Source organism: Pteropus vampyrus, unplaced genomic scaffold (assembly GCF_000151845.1).
Source record: "Pteropus vampyrus isolate Shadow unplaced genomic scaffold, Pvam_2.0 Scaffold52, whole genome shotgun sequence".
In the NCBI taxonomy this organism is placed as follows: domain Eukaryota; kingdom Metazoa; phylum Chordata; class Mammalia; order Chiroptera; family Pteropodidae; genus Pteropus; species Pteropus vampyrus.
Window position 1 is genome coordinate 2402801 of NW_011888833.1, and position 24947 is coordinate 2427747.

General features: G+C 44.2%; 1 protein-coding gene across 1 annotated transcript in view; it reads right to left on the reverse strand.

Moving 5' to 3' along the window:
- Positions 1-24947, reverse strand: part of LOC105292103 (protein POLR1D) — a 39441-nt gene that overhangs the window by 7179 nt on the left and 7315 nt on the right. The window contains exon 2 of the mRNA XM_011360207.2: positions 9291-9365. Within this exon, the coding sequence (XP_011358509.1) occupies positions 9291-9365 (75 nt within the window). The remainder of the gene's footprint in view (positions 1-9290; positions 9366-24947) is intronic.

Genomic DNA, 24947 nt, shown 5'->3' on the forward strand with positions numbered 1-24947 from the left:
AGACCCAGCATTCCACCTAAGCGAAACTTCAAAACAGAAGCAATGCCCTTCTCTTCCAAAGCTGTCGGCCAGAAGCTGTGTGACGGGTCCTGACAGCTCAGGACAGGCGGGTCCTACAGTATGTGCCATCGGAAGGACTAAGATTCAAGGTGAGGTTGCGAGCTTTCCATCTTTTTTTTTTTTTTTTTTTTTGAGTAAGCACACTGTTTAACATAATTTGCAAAAAAATAAGGGACTTTTTTTCCCTGCGGTTATCATACTCGACTTATGAAAAACAGTGAACTGTAAAACAAACCTAGAGAACAAAAAAGGGAAGACAAATGGAATTTTCTCCCCAGATTTGAATGCTTTGGGCTCTCTGCCGCTGAAGGATGGAAGCGGGAACGACTCACGTTCTACACATTTACACCTGCCGCTTCCGGTTTCTAAAAGTCTCATGAACATGACCCATCGAGTAGCTAGCTACACGTGCTCACCAGCCCACGAGAACATCAGGGTGGGGGGCTGGGGGAGACGAGGAGGACACAGCCAATAAATAACACTGCGATGAGTTGGCACGGGGACAGGCGATTGATTACCAGAATTAGTGGGGTGGCCACATTATAAGGTATAAAAATGCTGCATCGCTAGGCTGGACACCAGAAACTCGTATAAGGTTGTATACCGACTATACGTAAATAAAAAAATAAACTGAAAAGATAAAAATAAAAAAGGCATAACAGCAACGGCGACGCTAAGCGGCACCCGTGAAGCCACCGCCCTGTGCCATCACGTCGCCCACGTGGTCCCGCTTGCTGGCTCTGACTGTCAGCCACTTTACAGGTGGACCAAAGAGAAGGAGCAGCTTGTCCAAGAGCGCGAGCTGGCAGCGCGTGGACCGGAGGGGTCTGACTCCACGGCCAACCTTCCCAGCGCCACCCCAGGGGCGGGAGGGGATGGCAGGCACGCTGCGGTCTCACTGGACGGCCCGTAACTGGAGCAGCTGGGGAAGAGCCATAGAAGAGCCTGCCAGCAACGCGTGGCCGAGGCCCCTGGTCCAGGACACGCACCGCGAAGCAGATCCGTGCGCAGCGTCAAGTCGGCTGAGAACAGCTGGCTACTCACAAGCCCAAGGACAAGGGCCAAGGCAGAGAACTCCCCAAACGCACTTGACTTGACTCTGAGATTTGGGAAGGACAACAGGCAGTGGGAAAGTAAAAGAAAAAAAAAAAATCTTATTTTTATGGCGAGGGAGACGGAGGCCTTGGGGTCACGGAAGCAAGGTCCGTGCAATGCGTTCCAGCGCATTCCTTTATCCTCCAGCCAAACCCGTGGCCACCCCAGAGACAGCATCTCACCTTCCGTTGTGCGCACAGCTGTGTAAGTCTAAAATAACCACGTGGGACGAAATATGCCAGGCCCAGCGCCCCACGGAACAAGGGTGCTGCTTTAAACCCCGAGGCTGTGGTCAATCACAGCTCACTTGTTTACAGCTGCCACAGCTACCACAACCGGCCACAGTGCCAGTTTATAGTCTGGCACTCGAACGCCTCAGCGTGTGGCCACCTGGGCAATCCTTTGACAGCGTCACCATCTCTGCTACCACGCTGCTAATCCGTAACGACTCTGCGTACGGCAGGCCCAGGCAGGTTTTCAGCGCACTCTGTAACGCTGTACCCAAACGCAATGGGATGCACATCGGCAGCAATAGTGTTTACCGTTACAAATCTGGGAATCTTTCATCCGTAAGGCATTACGCTAGGTCCTGCAGCGAAGAGAGATAGCAGGCTGTTTCTGTGTGGACGCTGTTCGAGAGAGCACCAAGAGGAGTGGGGGTGGGGGGCGGTGAAGTTCAGAGGTGGATACGTGTGTGGTGGTGTCCTGGGCCAGGCCACGGCCACGGCCACGGCCTTGGCTCCTGCTCCCGCAGCAGCACAGGCCCAGGTGCCGCTGTGTGGTACAGCGGTGACAGGTGCCGGCTCCCTGGTGCTCTTCCAGAACTGGATGTGCGGGTGGCAGGGGCAGGAAGCAAGATGCCCTGTGCGCTGCCAGGTGACGAGCCACAGACAGAGGCAGCGCCCACAGCGCGCGAGCCTTAGGCCGGAGACAGGGAAGCTGGTCTGGGCCTTAGGAAACCTACTCGGGCCCCATGTTGTGAATCCGTAAGGGAAAAGCTTTGGATCTCAGTGGCCCCGAGACACCGCCAAGAGCCTCAGACTTACGGCACTCTGAGATCTGAGCCCCTCCCTGCTGGTTCCCGCATATGGCTGTGCTCTCAGCTCACCTGGCCTCTTAACATACCTACTGATGCTCGGTGAATATTCAGATGAGTGAAAAACCACGTGCCCGAATAAGGACTGGAGAAACTATTTGCTTCCCAATCAGCAAATCTGACGACATAAAATAGAAGAACAATGTAGGTGTCGCCAGACTGACCCCACACCCAAACAGAAAAGCACCCCAAAGTGTCACGTCCCTTAAAACAACTGGGTTAAGAAAACTGAAGAATCCTTCTCTGTCAGATTCAATCTCTGGAACTTTTTGCACCAAATGACAAGCCTTTCTAAGTATAAGGCTGAAGTTCCGCAGACACTAGACTCATAGATTATCGTGGGCTATATAAATAAGTCCATGTGACCAGAATAAAAACAGCTTTGTAGACAAAGAAGCTGAGCACATTTCTGAAATGTGCTTACAAATTCCTTTATGTTGACTAAAAACAAGTCAATATTTCAGCTACTTTGCAGCCTCTGTCAAATACACTTCTAAGAAGATCCTTTTGCTAAAATACATTTGAGAATTACACAGCACCGAACGGCCTCTTTCTTTATAAAATAGAGACAGCATCCTGCTTGCCCTTTCTTTAAATTCAGCGATCTCCTTCCAGCAATGACGCAGCTACCTCACTGAGATCATTCTGGAGACATCCGGGGGGCAAAGTCACGTCGTTCGCTCCAGCTCCATGTGAACATTTAAAGCACATACAAACGTCTTCTAGATGCTTAGAAAAACAGACCATGGCCCAGTGGGAAGCAAGAGATCGTCTGTTCCTCACAGATCTGGCCATGGAGGTCGACGTGGCAGGGAAGGGTCTGGGGACACCGGACCGGCTGAATGCGGTCGCACTGTCTGCCTTGGAGAAGGGTGGGAACGCTCCGAACGCTGCAGAGCAGGCTGGTGTCGTTCATTTCTCAAACGGGCCAGTGTGGGGGCTTGCTAATTTGAGTGCCCTTTAGAAACACCTGGGTATCTTTTTAAACCTCCGAAGCTCAGGCCATACCTCAAACTCATAATCTTTGATCATATGACGCAGGCACATATTTTTAAAAGCTCCCAGATGATTTCAAATGTGCAAATAAGTTTGTGAACCAATGGGTTAGTGGTTAGAAGTTTTAATTTACACACACACACACACACACACACACACACAATTAAACAGACGAGAAAACAGGAGTTCTCCCAGGATGAGCGTGATAGAGAAGATGCCTTTTTCCCAGGGCCAACAAGGAGTAGAAGCAAGTCACGCCTTTCATACATAGCCCACATCCTCCAGGGTGTGCTGGACCAAGAGCTAACTCAAGAAAAAACGCTCGCGTGACTGCTCGAATTGCAAGGTGAACTAGCTGGTTGTTCAGATGTGCGAGAGCCTGTCGCTTCAAGGAAAATAACTCACAGTGGTTAGAAGTTTTAATTTGAATTCATTGCCAATGATAAAACTGGAGTTTCCTAGTAAAAGCAAATTAGACAGGTTCCCAACACTTATAAGAAAAGGCAAGAAAATAGACTCTGTCCTCTGGTGTCTCCAGAAGGGAGCACGACCCTGCCTACACCTTGACTTTGGCCCAGTGGGACCCATTTTGGACCTCTGACCTTCAGAACTATAAAAGAATAAATCTGTGTTATTTAAGCCACCAAAAGTTTGTGGTAATTTGTTACAGCAACGATAGACGATGAATATGCCTATGTTTACTTGAATTTTGCTAAGAGATTTTAAAAAAAGTGATGCGTTAACTTGATTATGGTAATGGTTTCACTATATAGATAGATCTCAAATCATCACGCTGTGTGCTTTAAATATAGACAATTTTATTTGTCAATTATACTTCAATAAAGCCGGGGGTGACTAATAAAAAAATTTTAAGAAACTACCCCTCGTTGGGGTTACTTGCAAAGTTTTAATGTAGTATTAAGAAATACCATAATTTTCTGAAAAAGCTATGGAAATACTTCTTCGTCTTCCAAAGACATATTTGTGAGAGGTCAGATTTTCTTCATCTACTTCAACCAAAATAACACATTCCAATAGACTGCAGAAGCCGCTATGAAATTTTCCAGGTGTCTTTAATAAACCAGACAGTAAAGAGGTTTGCAGAAATATTAAACGATGCCACTCAACTCTCTCTCTCTCTCTTTCTACATATATGTATATTTGCAAATATAGTTATTTTTATTAAAATATTTACTTTAATATGTAATGAGTTTATTATTTTAAAGCGAATTAACATATACTGTAAAACTTGCTCAATTTAAATTTCTAATACGGTAAACATCAGTACATATAACTCACACATGACAAAGTTCTTTGGGGTCCTCAATAACTTTTAAGAGAGTATAGGATCCTAAAACCAGTTTGCGGACCATTGTTATACGACAATTGAAAAAAAATAGCAATGTCGGCAGAAATTCTCATCTCGTAAACTAACGGGAAAATGTAAGTTCCACATCCTGTTCTCCCAGGACCTCTTGTAACTCGGGGACGCCTTGCTTGGCCTGCCACCCTGAAGTCCCTTTTCATCATGCTTTTCCCTCCTTTCTGGGAAGAGGCTGCTCGTTGTCCCCCACTATCCATTCTTTCTTTCTTTTATAATAAAAACACCCCGGATATTTGCCTGGCACACGACTGCCTGGGAAAACCCAGACTGAATCTTTGGCCTCGTACCTAGGTGTAGACATGAACCTAAACCCCGGCCGATGGCGCGCGCACCTGTGGGAGGTGGCCTTGGGGCAGGGGGCGTGCCTCCTTCTCCTCTCGTTTCTGCTAAGGGAAGGTGCACGTGATGGCGCTACTCTGTTACAGTGCGGGGGGAAAAGCAGCACGCTCTACGGTCGAGAGATGTGGAAAATGGGAAGGAACCCGAGCGCTCGATGACTTTGTAGAACTGCCACCCTAACTCATGTGACAGCCAGAGGGGACACTGACACCGCCACAGATCTCAAGATGCTTGCGCATGTGATCACTCATTCCAGGGGACACAGAGCTGCCACCGAGAAACCTGTACTATGAGAAAGTTCTGCTAAGCCAACAGGTGGCCCCGAGGTGGTCGGGGTGCGTGACGTCCATCTGGAGAGCAGCCTGGACACATGCGACCCTCCCAAACACCCCTCGCAGAAAAAGAACCCTGCCGGATATTTTATTATTCACTCGTCAAGTCAGCTGAATTTACCATTTAACTCTATGCTGACTCCTTAGATTGGACCGACGACTCTCGTCACCCTGATCGAGGTCCTGCCTTACACCGAAAACCAGAACAGCCTGTCCCTAACAAAGGTCATGCCGATGTGGGTCCCACTAGGAGAGGCAGCTGAACTGTGCAAAGGACAGAGGAGGGCGAGAAGGACGATGAGACCAGATTTAGCTGACATCCACGAACCGACCGCTCCGTCAGGTGCCTGTGGAGTTGTTTTCATATGTATTATCTCACCAAGTTTTACAGCCACCCTCCCAGGAGATAGGTATTTTATTGAATCTAAGATGATTACATAGATTACATACAGAGTGACTCACGCTGGAATATTTCATTTTATTATCCCATAAATACATCAGAATGAATTTCTAAAAAAAATAGCTTTTTAAAAATAAAGTGACAGCAATACCATTATCACATGTTTTTAAAAATCGACGTTAATTCCTTAATATCATCAAATACCCCGATTGTTAGTTTGGATAAGGAGCCCGTCACGGTACACGTTTTATTTGATGTGCCTCAAACCTCCTAATTCACAGGATGCTCCTCCTCTTCCTTTTCTCCTTGCGATTCATTTCTTAAAGAAACTGAGTTGCTTGTCCTGTAGAATTCCCTACACTTTGGATTTTTGTGGTTTTATCCCTATAGTGTCATTTAACGTGTTCCTCTGGCCTCTGTATTTCCTGCAAACTAGAAGTTCTACCTGGAGCCCTGATGGGATCTGGGTTCGATGTTTTGATAAGGGTGTTCTACAGGTGGTGGTTTGCTCTTCCTATGGCTTCAAGGTTGATCCACGAGTTCAGGTGCTGTCAGCCCGACCCGGTCATCAGAGAGTTCCCCAATCACGTTTCATCCGATGGACTTAGCGGCCATTGATGCTCTTTACCTAGATCCTGTCTATCATTCGGGATGGTAAAATGATGACATTCTTTTTTTTTAAATCAGGTTTACTGAGGTACGATTTATATAGAATAAAACTAATTCTTTTGAGTAAAGAGCGTTGTACGTTTTGACAGGTGTATGGAGTCATGTAATTATCACAAAAATCAATATACAGAACATCTCCGTCACCCAAAAAAGTTCTGCGGTAAACCCCTTCTTCCGCCCCACCTCCTGGCAGCCGACGATCTCTTTTCTGTCACTGTAGTTCTGGCTTTCCTAAAATGTCATACAAATGGAATCTTACACCGCACAGTGCTCTGTGTCTGGCTCCTTTTCACTCAGCACAGTGCTTCCGAGATCCACGCGCGCAGTGAGTACCAGTAGCTCTTTTCCTTCTAATTACTGAGTAGTACTGAATGCATAGACATGACTGGTTTGTGAATCCAATCATCGATTGATGGACATCTGGGTTGTTTCCAGTTTTGAGCTACCATGAATATAACTGCTACGAACATCACCGTACAGATTTTTGTGTGATCTAAGGTTTTCAATTCTCTGGTAATTGGTCAGAATAATTCTGTCTTGTACGTAAGAAACTGTCACTGTTTTTCAAAGTGGAGGTGCGATTTCACATTTCCACCAACGACTAGTTGCACAGCCTCATCTTTCTTTGGTACCGTTGGCTTTTTTTAAAAATTTTAGCCATTCTAGTGCATGAGCAGTGGTAACTGTGGTTTTAATTTGCATTTTCCTGATAACTAACGATTTGAGCATCTTTTCATATGCTTGCTGGACCATCTTGTATCATTTCTGATGGAGCAATTTATTTAAACATTTTATCCGCTTTAAATTAGATTGTCTTCTTATTGAGATGTTAAGAATTATGATCATCCCAATTCTACAGTCTTTTGAACATTTAATAGTTGTAATTCTATAAGGAATGTTTCTTTCCTCAATTGTTTTGTGACCACGTGGTATGATGTGTACAGGAAACAGGATAAATGCCTTATTCTTCTTTACTCTTCGCCAGTTTCATGAATGTTCCCTCGCGTCACCCAGGGGGGGACCACTGAGCTCCTCGCTGTGAATTCATTATGGACTTTCATTAGGCACCTTATGGATTTTCGTGTTTTAAGTATGTCAATAATCGTAGCTTCATTCTTTTTTGATGATCGAATTATCTCATCTTTGACTAGTGGGAGGTCTTTCACGTTGGTCCCTCAGTCTTTCTGACACAATTATGGTAGTCACTGACAGTTTGCTCACTAGTGTGACAAGATTTCCTGCCCGTGTAGTAAACAGTCGGGTCTTGCCCGCAGAGAGCTCTGGCCTTTGCCCTCGGCTTCTCAGATGGAATCTCAATCTGGGAGGCAATGTCATACCTGATAGAAATGTCTTTATTTGGGGTGGCCTTTATGAGTGGCGCCTGCCACATCTAGTCTCAGAGGAAGGGCTGACTAAGCCAGAAAGACTGACTATGTGATTCCAGGTGGGAGCTTCGGGTCACGTGGTACTGGTTAGCCTGGAGACTAAGCTCCACCATGCACGTAATCAATCAATCGATCGATCAATCAATTGATCAACTGTGCGTAAGTAACTGAACCCCGATAAAAATTCTGAATGCTTAAGGGAGCTTCTGTGGTTGGCAATGTGCCATGCATAGTCACACGCTGATGGGGAGGGTATGTGTCCTGATTCCACAGGGAGAAGACCACAGAAGCTTGCTCTTTGGAAATCTGCCAGCCCATGCCCGTCGCATCTCTTATTTTGGCTTTTTTCATCTGTACCTTTTCTCTGCAATAAACTGTAACCGTTAAGCCGAGGGTAGTTTGGGGAAGCCTGAACTCGCAGTTGGAGTATGAAGCGAGGGCGGTTCTGGAGACTGTGACCTCGCACTTAAAAATCCTGGTAGTTACAGCAAATACATATTTACTTATTTGCTTTATCCTACTACATAATATTTCCAGAATAACAATATCAGTATTATTACTAACGAGGTAATGACTGAAGACAATTTAAGATTTCTTTGGAGTTCTTTTTTTGTCTTTTGGAAATAGAGTCAAATTTCAGATAATGTGAACTAGTTGCTCCATGTGTGGCTAAGCCATCTACTAAATGGCTTATTTAGGTCCATTTGTTTTATTTTGCTTGATTTTTAGGTATTGTCTTTTCCCTCTATTTAACCTTGATAAACTTTGTTTTCTATTTTATGTGAACCGCGTGCATGGTTCTAAGTCAAATCTACAGAATGAGGTATATCAGAAGTCCAGCTTCTACTCCTGTCTCATTTTTATATTTTATTCTTCTTTAATGGCCCACAGTACTTCTCCGCAGTAAATCTTAAATTGTTGATAAAAGCTCTAAAGTCGGAACATTTATTGAACGTGAATGCTATTGCTAAAGTAATGCTTAAAAGAACAGGCTTGAATCTTAAGACTAAATTCTTCCTCTGTTTGTAATACTAAGTTTTCACCAGCTCTATTTTGTATAGAAACTGCAAAGGTAAACGTTAGTTCTACACGGCTGAATTGTCACACGATCGACCTTACGGTCAGAATTCTGTTAAGTAAAATTTAATTTACTAATGCCTATAATTCAAACAGAATTCTTAACCAAGGAATGCCGACGCAGCATCGCCGGCCCGCAGGTGCCGTGAGGCACAGTAGCATCCGCATATCTCGTGGGCATTTGTGAACCAAAGGGACGATGAAATCATGGCAGACGTCCTCCGTGAGCGCCCCGCAGCCCACTTCTCTGTCCTCTCGGAGCTCCCAGCCCGCAGCCCGCAGCCCGCAGCCCGCAGCCCGCAGCCCGCAGCCCGCAGCCATGCCTCTACCTCCTCTACCTCTCGCCTCAGGTGAGTCCCGCCAGTCCATGGTCTTCCGTTCCTTCCGCATGCTAGAGAAGACCTTTCTCTTTAAGGCGTTATTTTTAAGTTTTAAGGGAGATCACTCGAGTACTTACCAACCCATCGGACCCATCGTTTCTGCTCTCGTTTTCCCACGTTTTGCCTCTTTAAGCAGCTCTTCTATTGCTTTCCTGATGGGAAAAAGGAAGAAATTTGAGAGGGAGTCACCCCTTAAATTCTGAAAATCAATTCACTCCATGTATGTAATCTTGGGAAAGGAACAGCTTTTGAAACATAAAATTTCAAAATTGGGAGAGAGTGTTAAAAAGAATTTTTTTAAGTGGTTAGTCGGTCGAATACATAAAAATTAAAAAGAAACTTTTTATATGAAGGGGAAAAAACAATGAAAACTAAAGACGAAATGACAAATTAAATCCATATTAAAAATGTTCAAAAGGACTTTTATTCTAAGAAATACTAATTAACCCGACGTTGATGAATCTATTTTTTGCTTATCAGTTGGCAAGGGAGTACAGAAACGGATGTTCTTTTCTCTACTAATGGGGACCGAAGCCGCAATAACGTTTCTGGAGGGCAATTTGACAACATGATAAAGAGCCTTAAAAATAATGCATATCTAATGACCTAAAAATTGCACTTTATCCTTAAAAAAAAAAAGTCGACTAAGTATGCAAAACTATATGTACAAGAATACTCATTAAACAACTTGTTAACAACTAGGGAAAGAAAACTAGAAAACTTAAATGTTTACTAAAACAGGACTGGTTAAATAAATCATGGCATATCTACATAGCAGAAGATCTGGCAGTCGTTAAAAAGGAAGATAAATGAATACTTGGCACAGAGAGACAGTCATAACGTATTTAGGATATAAAGGTGGATACGAAACAGTGTGTAAAAGATTATTTTATTTTAAATTTATTTGCATGTATATATTGCATAGGAAAACATTTGGAGGGATGTTATCAAAATGGTAAGACGAATTTTTCTGTGATTTTTATTTTTTAGTTTGCTTCTCTGAATTTTCTATTTTTTCAAAGGTGAATGTATTATTTATAAAATTTGTAGAGAGAGATTTAAAAACCAGAAAATGTATTCATCATCCATATTGTGAGACTTTGCTATGTCTAAGAGACTGTGCAAGGTGCTATGGATGGTAAATTAGGAGGATGATCGCCCCTGGCTCCAATATGACTTCCAACATATAAACAATAAGCCTGAGGAAAAAAGAGATAGAAAGGTGCAAACAAATACAGTCTAGTGACAGAACTATAAATCTAACCGGGATGTTTTGAAACTGGATAACTATATATATTGATTCTCTATAAAAACATTTAATTACACTGTAACAGTACTACTATAGACACTATTTGTCATTTTAAAATATGGACATTCTGTTAGTTTGTAAGAATGTTTTATTTCATATTTTTATTTTATCAAAGCACACGCATAGATTAAAAGGACAACTATTATTTCAATATTTATGAGAAAATACAGTGGTGTACTGCATCATCCTCCTCTAGTCACCAAAAAAAAAAAAAATTTTTTTTAACTTTATGTTTCTCCTTGTATTTATTCCATTTTTCTCATAGTATGTATTCAAACTATTTCACCACCCGCTTAATTTTCAACGGATATATCTATTTTTCTATAACTTGCACATTTTAAAAAATAAACTCCAATTAATAGGGAGAGCTTTAAAAAATGCCTTTTCAGCTAAAGCGGCAGGCTGACCCTTTCCGACCCATCCGGGAGGGCCCACTGACAGGGTCAGTGAAGAACCAAACACTGAGCCAGCCTGGACAGGCTCCATCGGCTTCCGCTTCGCAGCCCAGCCTCGGGAATCACGAATAGGTAAGTACATCTGATCACCACATATCCTTCCTCCACCTCCTTAAAATGATGATACATCCTACTGATGAGATCTGAGGGCTTGCCTCACACAGTATTTCATGAAAGATTTATCCTACCTCGCTCCGAAATAGAGATCCTTTTTCACCCTTATAGATATAAGTACAAAAAAACAAAGGGTAAAAATATCCCAAACACCCACCACCATTCCCATCAATTAGTGTGCTGGTTTCCGAATAAAAACAGGTAGTCATCTTTTCTTCTTCTTCTTTTTTAATTTTTATTTTCCAGTTAGAGTTGGCATTCGGCATAGGCGATGAATCTGACTTGGATCTACCACGTGCTCGCTGTCCCCCTGACGACGGAAAGTTAAACACATCAGGGAAATACTTGTTTGGCCAGTTCCTCAATGTGAACAAACTATGCATCAGTTATAAATAAACCAGAACACCTTTTTTCATAAAACTGTTAAAATGTTTGGCCAGCTTTCTGGTCCTGCCCAGAAAGGCCAGTTTATGTCATAATCCAGCTGAAACGCTGCACGTCGGCAGGAAATAACGCTCCATCAGGAAGCTTGCAAAGATCCTGGACGCACATTCTACGCATCAGGCAGAGCTATGAAGTTTGATGCTGATTCTTCCGCAGTTTTGATGTCACTCAAAACTATCTCCAGCACTATTATTACCTTTATCTTCCGTAATTAAGGAAACCTTCGTATTTATGACTACAACCAAAGAGAAAAGAAGGCGTGGGTATGAGAAAGCCCGCCTGGGGTGAAACGAATTTGCCAGTGTTGAAAGATGGGACAAGGCGGGGCTCAGGCTGGGTGGGGATGACAGCCAGTCAGCCCTTCTTCTCCGGGTTAAGTCCCCAGCAAACGTGGGAAGACGTGCCCCACACCGGATGGTTGGCGTGGACCCAAGCTACACATCTGTAACCAGTTTGACGAAACCCATGGGTTTACGGCTATACATCTTCTGATCTTTCTATTACGCTTCCAACCTCCTCCACAAACATTTGCACAGCAAGCTCTAGAACAGACTTTTTTTTCTCTTTAATCATCAAAAGGCAAAAAAAAAAAAAAAAAAAAAGGCCTAACGGAGCTGCCACTGCTTCTGCTGTCATTTGAGGGGAACCGGGTGGCAGGCTGATCCTGCAGGGGCCCAAACAGTGAGGACGGCTCGCCGTGATGTCCTAAGAACGCAGAGCATTCGCCACCTCCCAACCCAAGTTCTCGGGCACGTGCTCCTTCTGCAGGGCTTCATTTCCAAACAGGAAAACGACTTCTGGCAATCATGTGTTCTCTCCTTGAAAGACAACATCGCCTTCAAAATTAGGAGGAAAAAAACCCCAGAAAGTCAGATCATTCTCCTTACTACCACGGCCTGGAACACTTGTTAATGAATCCTCGGGGAAGGAAACAGCAAATCCAGTTCGTATTACACATCATCACAGAGGCTAAATACTTCGATTATCAAAGATTATGAAACATCGACATCGTGAAGCAAGATGGTTTTTTAACGAGATGATAAAACAAGTGTAAACTAAAAGGAAAATATAGGAAAAGCGAACAGAAGAATAAGGAAGAACAAAGGACATAGAGAACTTGAACAATTAAAAAAATTATTCAGACATAAATTTAGTTTTAGGTCCAGGAATTTTTAGAGTTAGGTCCTTTAAGCATCTAAAAGGTTTTTATATAAAACAAATTCCTTATATTAGAATATAAAGTTCAATGCAAACGAGAAGCCCAGGAAAGCTAGGTCCTTAAGCAGACAGTTTTCTGGGCACAAGAACAAACTACAATCAATTTTCAGTGATCCGTCTGTGTGTCATCTACAGCCAACTTTCCATTCTCGCTCAGCTTCCTCAGGCCTGCCTGTTCGCTCCATTAGCCAGCTGGTACATGCTTAAGGAATGTAAACTGATCGTAATAGCAGCTTAAATAAACCCAGTGGGAATGCAAAGCTGGTGCACAATCATCTTAAAATCCCAAGTCAAATAAATTAGTTTTGAGTTATCTAGGTCCGTGTGTGTCTGTATGCGTGTGTGTGTTTTATTCACATACATCAACTGAGAGTTAACTATATTGGTACATAGAAAGGGTAGCAAGAAATTTAAGGCGACTAAAGTGAAACAACAGAAATCGAATGGCGAATAGAATAATGAACATAAAAAAGTAAGATTTTTAAATAAATAAAATTAGAGAAGGTAAATATCAAGTAATTGGTCAAAAAAGACAGCCAGATGGGTCTGCATACACTTTTTTGAGAAACGATGAAGGAAAGTGTATGGACTAAAAATTTATACACTGAAATCCTGAACCCCTAAAACCTGCCACCATGTTCGGAGGCAGGGCCTTTGGGGTGATTATCTCAGGGGGTGGGGCCTCACGATGGGATTAGTGCCCTTATGGAAGAGACCCCAGAGAGCTCCCTCTCGCTCTCTGTCCTGTGAGGACACCGTGAGAGGATGGCTGTCCACAAACCAGACACCAAAGCTGCTCACACCTTGGTGTCAGACTCATGGCCTTCAGAACTGTCAGAGACAAATATTTGTTGTTTAAACCACCCAGTCTACGGTGTTCATTCTAGCAGCCTGGGTGGACTAAGACTGACCATTAGATGCTTTCCAAGTCATCTTTGATCGACTAACTGTGAAGTCTAGTATCTGTCACATGATGGACAGAAAAAGAGGTCCAAATAAGGCGCTAAGTCATACTCTGAAGGTCTTGTGCTCGAACGAAGCAGCCTTGGTGACAAGCGCGCACACACTTAGAAGTGAGTGTGCTAGGCAGGCATCTGGCAGGCCCAGCACTTCACCAAGGCCGAAGGCGCATGCTTACACCCTTGTCGCCCGCACACACTACCTACCCATCAAGGCACGGGGTAGAATTTAAGAGAAACGTCACTATGGCAATCTAAATTTCCTCCTGGAATGGAGTAATGAGGCATGGAGAAAGAAACAGGACACGTTACTTCATCTTCAGTAAGGATGTGATGTCAGACCATGGAACATTCTGATGAAAAACTATAACAGGTGATTCGGGTCACTGCTGCTCCCTGCAAACAGCTGTGGGTCCGTAGCCAGTCTGCAGAATTAGTGGCTGTGATCACGTGGGTCGGCAGAAACCACAGGACAAAATTTGGGCGCTGTATTACGTAGTGGCCAGATTTGAACAGGACGGTGACAGTCCCACACGGCCTCAAAAGCATCAGATGTTAGGTCCTAGGGGACACTGCAGACACTGACTGAAGTCACCGAAACTTCGAGATGCTGTTCTCTGGTCCTATCCTTCCGGAATTCTCTTCATTTTGCATTAGCTCTGGCTGCCCTAAATACTGTCATCTATTTCTGAAGACCGGAATTTAGATTTTTCAGTCTTTACTGCTCTATATTACAACACAGTAGTAATAGATTGACTATAGACGATGATGGGGCAGGGCTGGCCTGTTTCCTGTGAACACTGAGGCCTTCAATTCTTTAGGGCGGTTTGAAAATCATAAGATTTTAGATCTAGAAAATACTTTTTCCTTCGTGTGCTACCAATCAGAGATGAATGGCCTTTATTTAGTTTTGAAATATCATTCTTTTGCTTCATTATGCAAATGGGTAAAAGCCCACTTCATTCACATATGTTCACATTCTCCAAACTCCTTCTCTCAGTGAAGATGCTAATTGTGCTTTGCACTGAAAGCTTTAGTGTTGGAGTCCAAGGATGCTAATGCAGAGTCATCACGATGTCACAGGGGGGCCACCGGCCTGTCTCTGCGAGGCCTGCCCAGGCGTTCCACACCCTGGGGGGCGACCACATTCCAAGGCCACTTTGGCTAGGACACCCAGCCCGGCCGCAGCCCCACAGCCGCCGACAACCCGCGTGGCAGAGCTCTGCTTGAGTTACACTGTGTCTAAACAGCTGTCCACTCCAGCCACACCCTCATCAGCGGACAGAGATCAGATGTTACCAGCTCCCCGAGCCTGCCCCGAACCCCCGTTTCCTCCACATCGACAGATGTAACGGTTCCTCTCCTTCCGCACGTAAAATCCCACACGCCCCAGTTCCAAGTATTTAAAAGTTATAAAATAAGCTAAAAATGTCAAATAAAATAGACTTCTTCCTCCTACCATGACAAATATACCTTCGTTACAACAAAAAGAAAAACGTGTCAAGCTATGATTTTTTAAATGACTGAAAGTCAGCAAAATATCAGGGATGATAGAGTTAACTTACTGCATACCTTGATTATTCTGTTAATGAGGTGGTAACATTTCGATGAATGCAGAAATAAAGACATACATAATTTACATATTATCTATTCCATAAAACTTATTTTCTTACCTTGATTTCAGCAAAATCACCAATTACACTGTTATAATCAACATTTTCACATAAATTATGTTCTATGGACTATAATAACCTAAAGTATTAAAAACAAACGTAACTATTCAACGTGGACATAATTTTAATATATTGGTCAAAATGTAAATTACCCTTAAAGGTCAAAAATTGAAAATCGAAATTTTATCTTCTAAAATTTCCCTGCAAAATAACAGAATGACTAATGAATTAGTATTAAACTTCCCATCCGTTCTACATAGACCTACACGTATGAGCAATATGTCACTCAGCCTCCAAAAATAACTATTCCTAACAGTGTGCTAAGTCATGAGAACCTCCAGAACCAGGAACTGAAGTCCAAAGACAGCAAGAAAATGTAAGGTCAGCACTATTGGGAAACTGTATTTTCTTATAGTATGATCTGCTGCATTCATACTGAGGAGGTTTCGACAAGTTAATGTGTCTTCTCTAAACACTTCCGCGGCTCAAATCCTTCCTGTACCCTAAAGCAGTATCGCTCCAAGGTCAAGAGTGGTGCCACCCAGCTATCTCCACGTCTTCAAGTTTCCTCTGATTCGAGATGCAAGTCAAGACACGTGGAGGGTGTTTCCTGGGTTGTAAATTACACCGAGTGCCGGGTCCCGAGTTGACAGAGGGATCTACTCGTGTCTGTGATACACATCTACTCGTGTTTGCATGTGTGAACCTGCCCTTCTTGCCCAGGTTCAAGGAAATTCTCCTTTGAATGTCGATATATAGATACCTCTAGAGATACGATGAAAAATAATAATGGCGACAGTGCCTATGACCGTGTAGCTCACATTTAATCCTCAGGACTCCCCTACGTAACTCTTCCTTCATAGATCAAGAGATAAGGAGAAAATATAGAAGAGTCACGAGACCTAGAAGGCCCGACGGCCAGTGAGCGATGGGGCTGGGACGCGACCCCAGGAGTCGACTCCAGGGCCCAGGATCCTGACCCTTACGCCACTGCAGTACTGCGGCGTGTCCCAGCCCTCGGGAAGCTCAGTCTGGTGAGAGAGGCAAGCAGAGGGGTGGCAGCCATATTTCACTGTACTTATCCGTATTCGTGGCAAGAACTGTGTAGTGAAGGTAACACTCTAGTCCCTTTACCTAGACAACGACCTCTTCAAATGTCCATAGCTACCCTCCTTTCCCGGTGACCTCTGAGGGTGGGTTATTCGGGCAGAGGGATGACTTCCTAAGTTCATATGAGGGCTGATTCCTACTAGTTCGGTTCTTAGAGGAATGCTTTATTTCTCAGTTCATAAGACACCTCATAATGAAATGACCTCATGTTCAAAGTAGCAAGTATTTCTACAAATACTTATTCTTAAATCCTGATTAAGGAGCCACACACAGAAAACACAGCGATTCATTTCAGTTCATATTATAAGAACTCATTAAATGTACCATGGTAAATTTTATATAAATTATGAAAAAAAAAAAACATCTTTAACTGAAATAATTTTGTGGAGGTTGGGTGGGGTGGTGGAGAATTCACTTAGAAATAGTTAACTCTGAATAGAAAAGCCTGTGAATTTCACCATACCAGGAACCAGCATCGTCTGTTTGATAGGTCAATTGTTAACTTTGACACACACACACACACACACACACACACACACACACACACACTCCCTACTGAAATGCTTGGAGCTTAAAAGCACAAATGCTCAAAAGAACAAAACTGATGAAAACTGCAAAGCAAAAATGGCTTAAAATCTAGAAAGATGGGTGTAGAAGGAAGCCAATATCAGAGCAGAAGAAAGCTAATATGGCGGCTGCTTGAATTTAGTAAAAGACAGGAAAATATGACAGAAGGCCAAGTGAGCAGAAATATAAAATAAAATTCAAACTCTCAGCAAACAGCCACTCAAAGTGCTAAAAGGAAAAAACCCAACTGTACAAAGGAAAACGTGACAACAGAAAGCCTCCGAGTGTGCCTCTACGGCTTTCCTCGGTGAGGTCCGAAGTCTGGCATATTGTCCTTTGATAAACACACCGCATACCAGAAACACCACTGCACCGAACTCGTGGTCTGTAAACCACTCCCTTAATCTTAAACGAACTGCTCTTCGTACCAATGACCTGCAGTTGTTTGCAGACGGTCCACAGTGCTTCAGTTCTTGGATCTCGGCCCCAGGAATGGCCTATTCAGCAGGAAGCCCCAGGAATGGCCTATTCAGCAGGAACCCCCTCTGGAGCTACTTCCTTCAGCTGTGTCAAGGCCACAGTAATCTGCTAGGAGACAAGCTGTCCACCCTTCGTAGATCACAGTGTCTGATTCATCAAATGATTATAAAATATACTTAGAACTAAGAGCCAAGGGGTGGAAAAAAAAATGAAGATGGAAAGTTCCAGAATGTGTAGGCCTCCCTACTGGATTCGTGCTCTTTAAAAAAGTGTTTTCATCATTTTAAAACACACATAGAAACTAGTTTCTTGAAGATGCTATTTCAAGATAAATGATTCACCTGTCATCAACCGAATTAAGCAATTTTTAACCCGTGAAGAAGAGATAGTGATAATTGTTAGACGTCCAGCAACACACGATGACAGGGGAGAATGAGGGGGCCTGCATTGGACAGCCAGCAGAACAGCTTCAAGGACGGCCCCGGGGCCTCGGGACATGGGCGCTGAAGAGCTGGGGTGCTGGGGGGTGCGGCCCTCTCTGAGCAGCGTCCTCCCGCAGGTGGACTGCGGCCCTGGGCACACCTTGACCGCCAGGTGTTCTCTAGCTTTCACATTCTACGTTTCAAAGAGCACTTTGAGAGAGATGGCATTTTTCTCTACAAAACTAGCCAGGAGGGTTTCTGAAAAAAAAGAAAAAACAACAAAAAAAAAAACAGTGTATCTACACACAGACAGTATTTTCTACATCAGTAATTAAGTACAAGAATCTACTATAAAAAATGATTTATTGGACCCAATCGGTAACTTCTTAACTCTATGAACCCTCCTGTGTGAAGTTTCAAGTTGTTTTTCAGATACTAATTTGTATGACGATGAATCGAAGTAGCACAAGATAATTTTCAATCCCCTTTTACGATTTAAAAATATCTAAGTTAATAGACATATAGGTGTTTGGGGGGGAAACTCTCTATTTCTAGAATGTAGCACTTGATAGAATTAAGCGGTTAGGATAGGCACACAAAACTAACTTTGGGAGTAGTGTTCCTTTGGGGAAAACGTTTACAAAAAAGTGCAAAGTCCTGAACTTAGATGGGACACTGAACAAGTCAGCGAAAATCACACAGCTCTGCAAGTGAGGTTTTACTTTTACTTGTAAAGACTCCAGAGGTGCCTCCCTCGCAGGTGGCAGAAGGTGTAGGGTGCTCGCAAGATGCAAACACATCCTTACAGATGCTGAATTCGCCTGCACGGGAGGGACCACCAAGAAGCCTGTGGGGACAACCAAGGGAGGACCCAGCACATGGGTACTCGCTGCTGCCGGAGAAAAGCCCAAAGCATGGAAAATTCCATTGCTGATCAATCCAACCTTTAAGCGCAATCAGACTACAGAGACACTATATCAACAGCCAAAAGAAAAAAGCGCAGAGAGAAACACAACGGGTGACTTGGGCATCGGAAACCAGATGCAAGACAGTCATGATGCAGCCAACTCTGAGCCAGCACTTTATTATTAGGGGCTTAGAAATTACTTACGTGGGATGATACAGCCAAGAAGGGAATGTGAAATCATGTTCAGGAGTAAATGTTTCACGATTCATTTTACGACATATCAAAAAACATAAACACCGCCCTCTCCTCTCCCTGTCCCACTGCTGAGCTCGAGTCGCCGCCCACGTCAGAGCGATCTCATTGACTGCTGAGACACACCCGTCCTTCGGGACAGGGCGGCCAGCTGGAGTCACGCACTAATGAAGAGTTCAGAACTATGTTAAAAATGGAACCGGTATCTAGCTGAGACCACAGGGTCAAATTCTGAGAGAGACGGGTCATGCTAATTACCCAAACAGCATAACTGGCCTGCTCCTAAGGTCCAAAACATTCTTATGCTGACGACAAAAGTCACCGCATTCATACAAATGGTGGAGACCAGGCTGTCACAACTCATTTGAAATATCAAACCCCTAAATTCAGAATTCCCCCTTAGCATTTGCTTGACAGAAACTGGGCCCTATACTAAACTTCCATATTAATTCCTACACACTCAGCATTTCCAGGGAGGCCCCAGATCCGGGTATTTACAAGACTCTTTTTACTATAATGTGTAAGGGTAGAAGCCAGATGAATACTGGTTAACAGGATGATATAATTATCTCATGGGCCCCCAGAAGAGCCCCTGAAGTTATTGCTCCCCTTCTATGAGGCATCCAAGGCTTGGGGAGGCTGACCAAGGTCAAGCAGCAAGCGGTCTACCCAACTCTACCACGATCCTTCCAATTTACACACTCCCTTGTTTCATCCTACCCGTGAGGACGTTTCTATGTTTTGAGAACTGTACAATATAAAAAGTTAATAATATGAAAACTGTTATTTTCATGAACCGACTATTAAATAATACATCCGTGTTGGGGTTCTTAGCCAGGTACCTTAACTCCCTGACTCTTTTCACGGCTGAGATGTACGACAAGCAGCCCGGTTTCCAGCACGGTTCGGCCTGACTCAGATATCAGCCAGGATTACTGGTCAACTGCCTGGTCCTTCAAACAGAGCTCTCTGGGGCACACGCTCTGGCGAAGCTCCATGTGTACCTGAGGGAGGTAACGCAGGCGACACCGTGGACACTAAGAGCCGAGCCTCAGGTAGGGTCAGGCATTCCTGGGTGGGTACCTACTTACAAGCTGCATAACCTCAGGCTGGTTACTTAACTTCTGCAGACCTCAGTTCCTTTTCTATAAATGGGAAAAACACTATCGACCTTGGAGGAGGATTAAACTGGGTCCCCCACTTGGCCAGGCTCATCAGCTTCCGACTTTCCAGTCACAGCTACGTGTCTGTCAGGATGTCTGCTTCTGGCTAAGAATGAGCCCAGTTGGCTTCCTCATGTCATGGCTTGCTCTGAAGCACAGAGCTCTCAGGTGGGGACCAACTTACTAGAACAAGACAACCGAAAGGGAACTCGACTTGTCTGCTGCACGTCCGGGCGGCAGGCAGTGACACACCTGTAGACTGACACTTCTAAAGACAGACATTTCTGGCAGAACAGTTTCTAACCATGGGCCCCAGAATCTTCAATTTTCCCATCCATTTAAGGACACCGTGTAATCTTTGTCATGTAAAGAACTAAACAAACAAACAAACAAACAAAAAAAAACAGGAAAAAACCTGTAGAACCAAGTCTGAGGGGCTTCAATGACAAGATCTGATCAGAACACAATCTAGCTCATTTACTCTGGCAAAGATCACGATGACTGTATTTTTTTCTCCATCTTCAGGGAATGAGATAATTGACGGTTACGTCCCCAATTTTACATTAATCACCTTTGAAGTCTTTCAAGTACTGGGAGAGATGCTCAAGTAGGCTGGACAGAGTAAGCAAGCAGAGCAAGATCTGTGATAACTGGATGAGGAATCTCAGTGATGTGTGATCCTGACTTGAAATCTAAGTTCCAATTAAAATTTATCCTGAGATCCCATATAACTTACCAAAAACGGCAGTGAGAAATTAAGAGATGTGAACTTGAAGTTGGAGTCTGAAGGTGTGTGTGGGGGGTGGGAGGTCGGGGGAGAGGGCACAGGCTTGTAGGACGGACTATGAGATCTGTGCCACCTCCTCCAGGCAGATAATGTCAGAACTGAGCTAAGTGCTTGGTGGGGTTGGAAGACACACACTGGAGGCCTTCACATGCTACCAGGCCATATAAAAACTGAGGTTTCTGACATTTTTCCACCAAAGTAAGGAAAAGTCCATTGTCAAAGGCAAAATAAAACCTAGGCCACTGTATATCGGTTTGCCCTATTAGATTTTATTTTTTGCAATATTATTGACCTGTGAACTCTGAAGCCATACAGTAGGTAAAGTACAGCAGGTGATCCCAACAGTGGCTGCCTCGGGGGCCAGTCTCACTGTGAGATCTGGCTTTCCAGGTCCAATGTCCTGCCTTTTAGATGTGTATAAACAACATGCTCAACTCTTCCTAGCTCAGGTGTCCGCTCTGGACTCACCCACCACCTAGCAGATCCATCTGTAAGATCTGCCGGGTCCCCTCTGGGCAGGCCCCTCCTTTGGCACCCTATCTTTGCCTGATCTGGTCATGAGCACCTTTTGCCTAAATGAACTCCTAAGTCTGTCTCCTCCCTGACAGTCCCAGCCTGTTGTCAATTATCTACATGTGACAAACTACAGAGCTGAAGACCGCAAATGCGTGGTTTTCAACCCCAAAGCTTATAGGATAGTTATTTCGGCCTTTCGAATTCAAATTCAGCTCTTAGGATATTCAATGAAAAAAATAACTGAGTCCACATTGTATCCATTCATTGATAATTTTTGAGCGTCTACTATGGGCCAGGCACCACTGCAGGGGCTGGAGATGCTTCAAAGTTAAGGTGCTGGGGAAGGGGCTACAATTTTAAAGAAGGTGGAAGCATTAGAAGAAATGACAGCTTTCCTTCAATAAAACACAGCTCCTGGGTCCAACCTGATTGCAAACTGAAGGAAGGAACCAGATGAGATTCATCTTCGCAAGCTACTACCTGGAACGCAGCAGAACTCCAAAACAGCTGCTGAAGAAAAATGCACAGACTCTGTATTTTTCCAAAGCAATGCTCCTTGTAATAAATGGCGTCAATTTAGCAGGGCTGCTGGTCAGGAAATGAATGCATTATCTGGCACTGGCAAAACAGCAGATCTTAGAATCGAATGCTTTGAATTCCACCTCGTGGTACCCCAAAACAATAACCGTAGAACTTTTTGCCCCGCCAGAATTCTCGGATTATCCTTGGGGACGAGATCCCGAGGATAATCAGCACCGTTTCGTTCCTGCTGCAGCTGCAAACCCAAACGTCCAAACTGCAAGCAGGAGATGGGCTGCCCATTATTTTAGCCATAGGAGCAAAAGTAACAAATGTAGCACAGGATACAAGTGGTAAGAAATGGCAGCATCAGAAACGAAACAGATTACAAAGTATAACTAACCACCTTTTATGCTGCTTATCACCTGGACTCTTCTCCTCCCATCGAAGCCCCAGGAGAGGCATGCTTCCTCGCCTCAATCAAGACTTTTTTCTTGTCGAAGCTTCTTACTGTAGTGCCTACATATGCGAGTGTCAGCCGATGAGTGTACAGAATAAAGTCATCACAAATCGTCGGTCTGTCCCCGCTGTGGCGGCAGTCACACCCAGACACTGACATTCAGTCGCACACGCATTCACTCATTCATGAAGAAGCCTAATGAAATCCTCCTCCGAGCCGGGCGCAGGCAAACGGGGACAAAGCCCGTGCCCTCTGGGAGCCTGTATTTAAATGGAGTCGGAGGACAAACTGAGAAACTCATAACATCACGTCGGTTAACGGTGAGGACTGTAACAGGTCCGAGCGAAGCAAGGTCGGGGATAGAAAATGATGGAGGTTTGTGACTTGGAGAAGGCAGTTGTGGTCAGCAGCCTCCGAGATGGCCCTAAGGACCCCTTCCTCCTAATATTCGCACCCTTGTAAAGTCCCACCCCCCCTTCAGTGTGGGCTGGACTCACTGACTCACTTCTAACAAACGGAATAGGGCAGAAGAGATGGGAAGTCCTTGAGCTTAGGGTATAAAAAGACTGGCTTCATCCATCCTGAGCGCTCTCTTTCCTGGACCGCTTGCTCTGGGGAAGCCAGATGCCATGGCGTGCGGCAGTCCCACGTGAGCGAGCCCGGGAGTGAGTCATCTCCCATTCAAGCCTCGAGATGCCCGCAGCCCAGATGACACCTCAACTGCAGCCTTGTGAGAGACTCTGAGTCACAACCCTCCAGCTAAGCTCCAGCCAGATTTCTGGCCCACAGACACTGTAAGAAAAAATTTTTTTCTTCTAGCCACTAAGTTTAGGACAAATTGTTATGCAGCAATAGGTAATTAATGCAGTGGCCAAGGACGGTCCAAGTAAATGACCTTGGAAAGAGACAGGCCGTGTGAAGACGGAGGGAAGTCGGGGGCAAAGGCCAAAAAGCTCTGAAATGGGAAGACGCTAGGTGTATGTGAGAGAAGCCCAGTGTGGCAGACAGTCACAGGTGGTGACGTGGAGAGACAGCAGGCATCGGCTGGAGCAGGCCAGCCTTGAGGTCTGCCGCAGATAATGAGGCATGAGCGGTATAAGAGGCCACACTTCCAACCACCACTTATTGGCTTAAGCAATAACCGACTTAATGAGAATAACAGTACTAGCTAATATTCGTGTATTTAAGTGTACGGTACTAGGAATTGTGCTAAGTGCTTTATTTCCTTTATTCCTCACAATAACCTGATAAAGCAGGTATAATTATTAGCCCAATTTTACAGATAAGGAAACTGAGGCTCCGAAAGGTTAAGTCACTCTCTCAGGCTCACAAGTCAGGAAGCAGTGGGGCCGAGATTTAAACCGGGCCCTCTGCTCTCAGAGTCCTTACCGCTCATCTGTCTTAGAGCCCTCGTAATAGAATTGTTTGGGGCATGATCTACCAGTATTTTGAGGTCTGACCCAACGCAGCACGGTACATTTAGAAAAGCAAACAGGCAGCTTTTCTTTTTGACATATATTAAGTGCCTTGCGTAACAAATGTGGAATTTACTGAGGATCAGCATTAGATAAAATAACGATATTTCTGTTTTATGAAATTTTATGCTTAGCTGACCTCGCCTGAGCCCTGCTTCCTGTCGCTATTTAGGTTTCTGCACCAAACTGAATCTCCGTCTGCTACACACCTTGCTTTTCTTTGCTGCTTTAACCTTTGTCTTAACGCTCAGGTAAGACTATGAATGTTCCATCAGAATCGTAATGTCTTTGTGAAAAGAGATACTATCTATTTATCTCTGCTTTTTACCTATATTCTATTAATAGGGAAGCCATTTTAAACTGCCTTTCTTAGAAGCAATGGCCTTGGCATATGGACAACATTCCATACTGGGGTTCACAAATATATATTACAGTGTGGCTTGGGCTAGAGGAGACCAAAAAAAAAAAAAAAAAAAAACCAACCACACAAAAAACAAAAGTTACTAAGTTTTTTTTGTTTTCACATTTTTACCTAGAAGAAAATGAAGAAAAGGAGTTTATTCGACACAATGATAATCATAATAATAGCATCAATAGCTAACATCGATTCAGTGTGTGCTACAGGGCCAGGTAATATTCTAAGCACTATGAATATATGATCTCAGTGAACAGTTTCGGCACCCTTCTGTGGAAGCATGGGTATCCCAGTCTTTCCAATGAAGAGACGGAGATTACAAAGAGGTCAAACGGCTTGTCCAAGGTCACGCGGCTAAAAGTCCAGCGCCAAGATCCAGACAGTGTGAGTCCCACAGTGCCACCTCTCGGCCCCTATGCTATCCTGCCACGCGGTTATTCAGCCTGAAAGAATGTGCAGGATCCCAAGCACGCCAACTTGTGCTTCCAA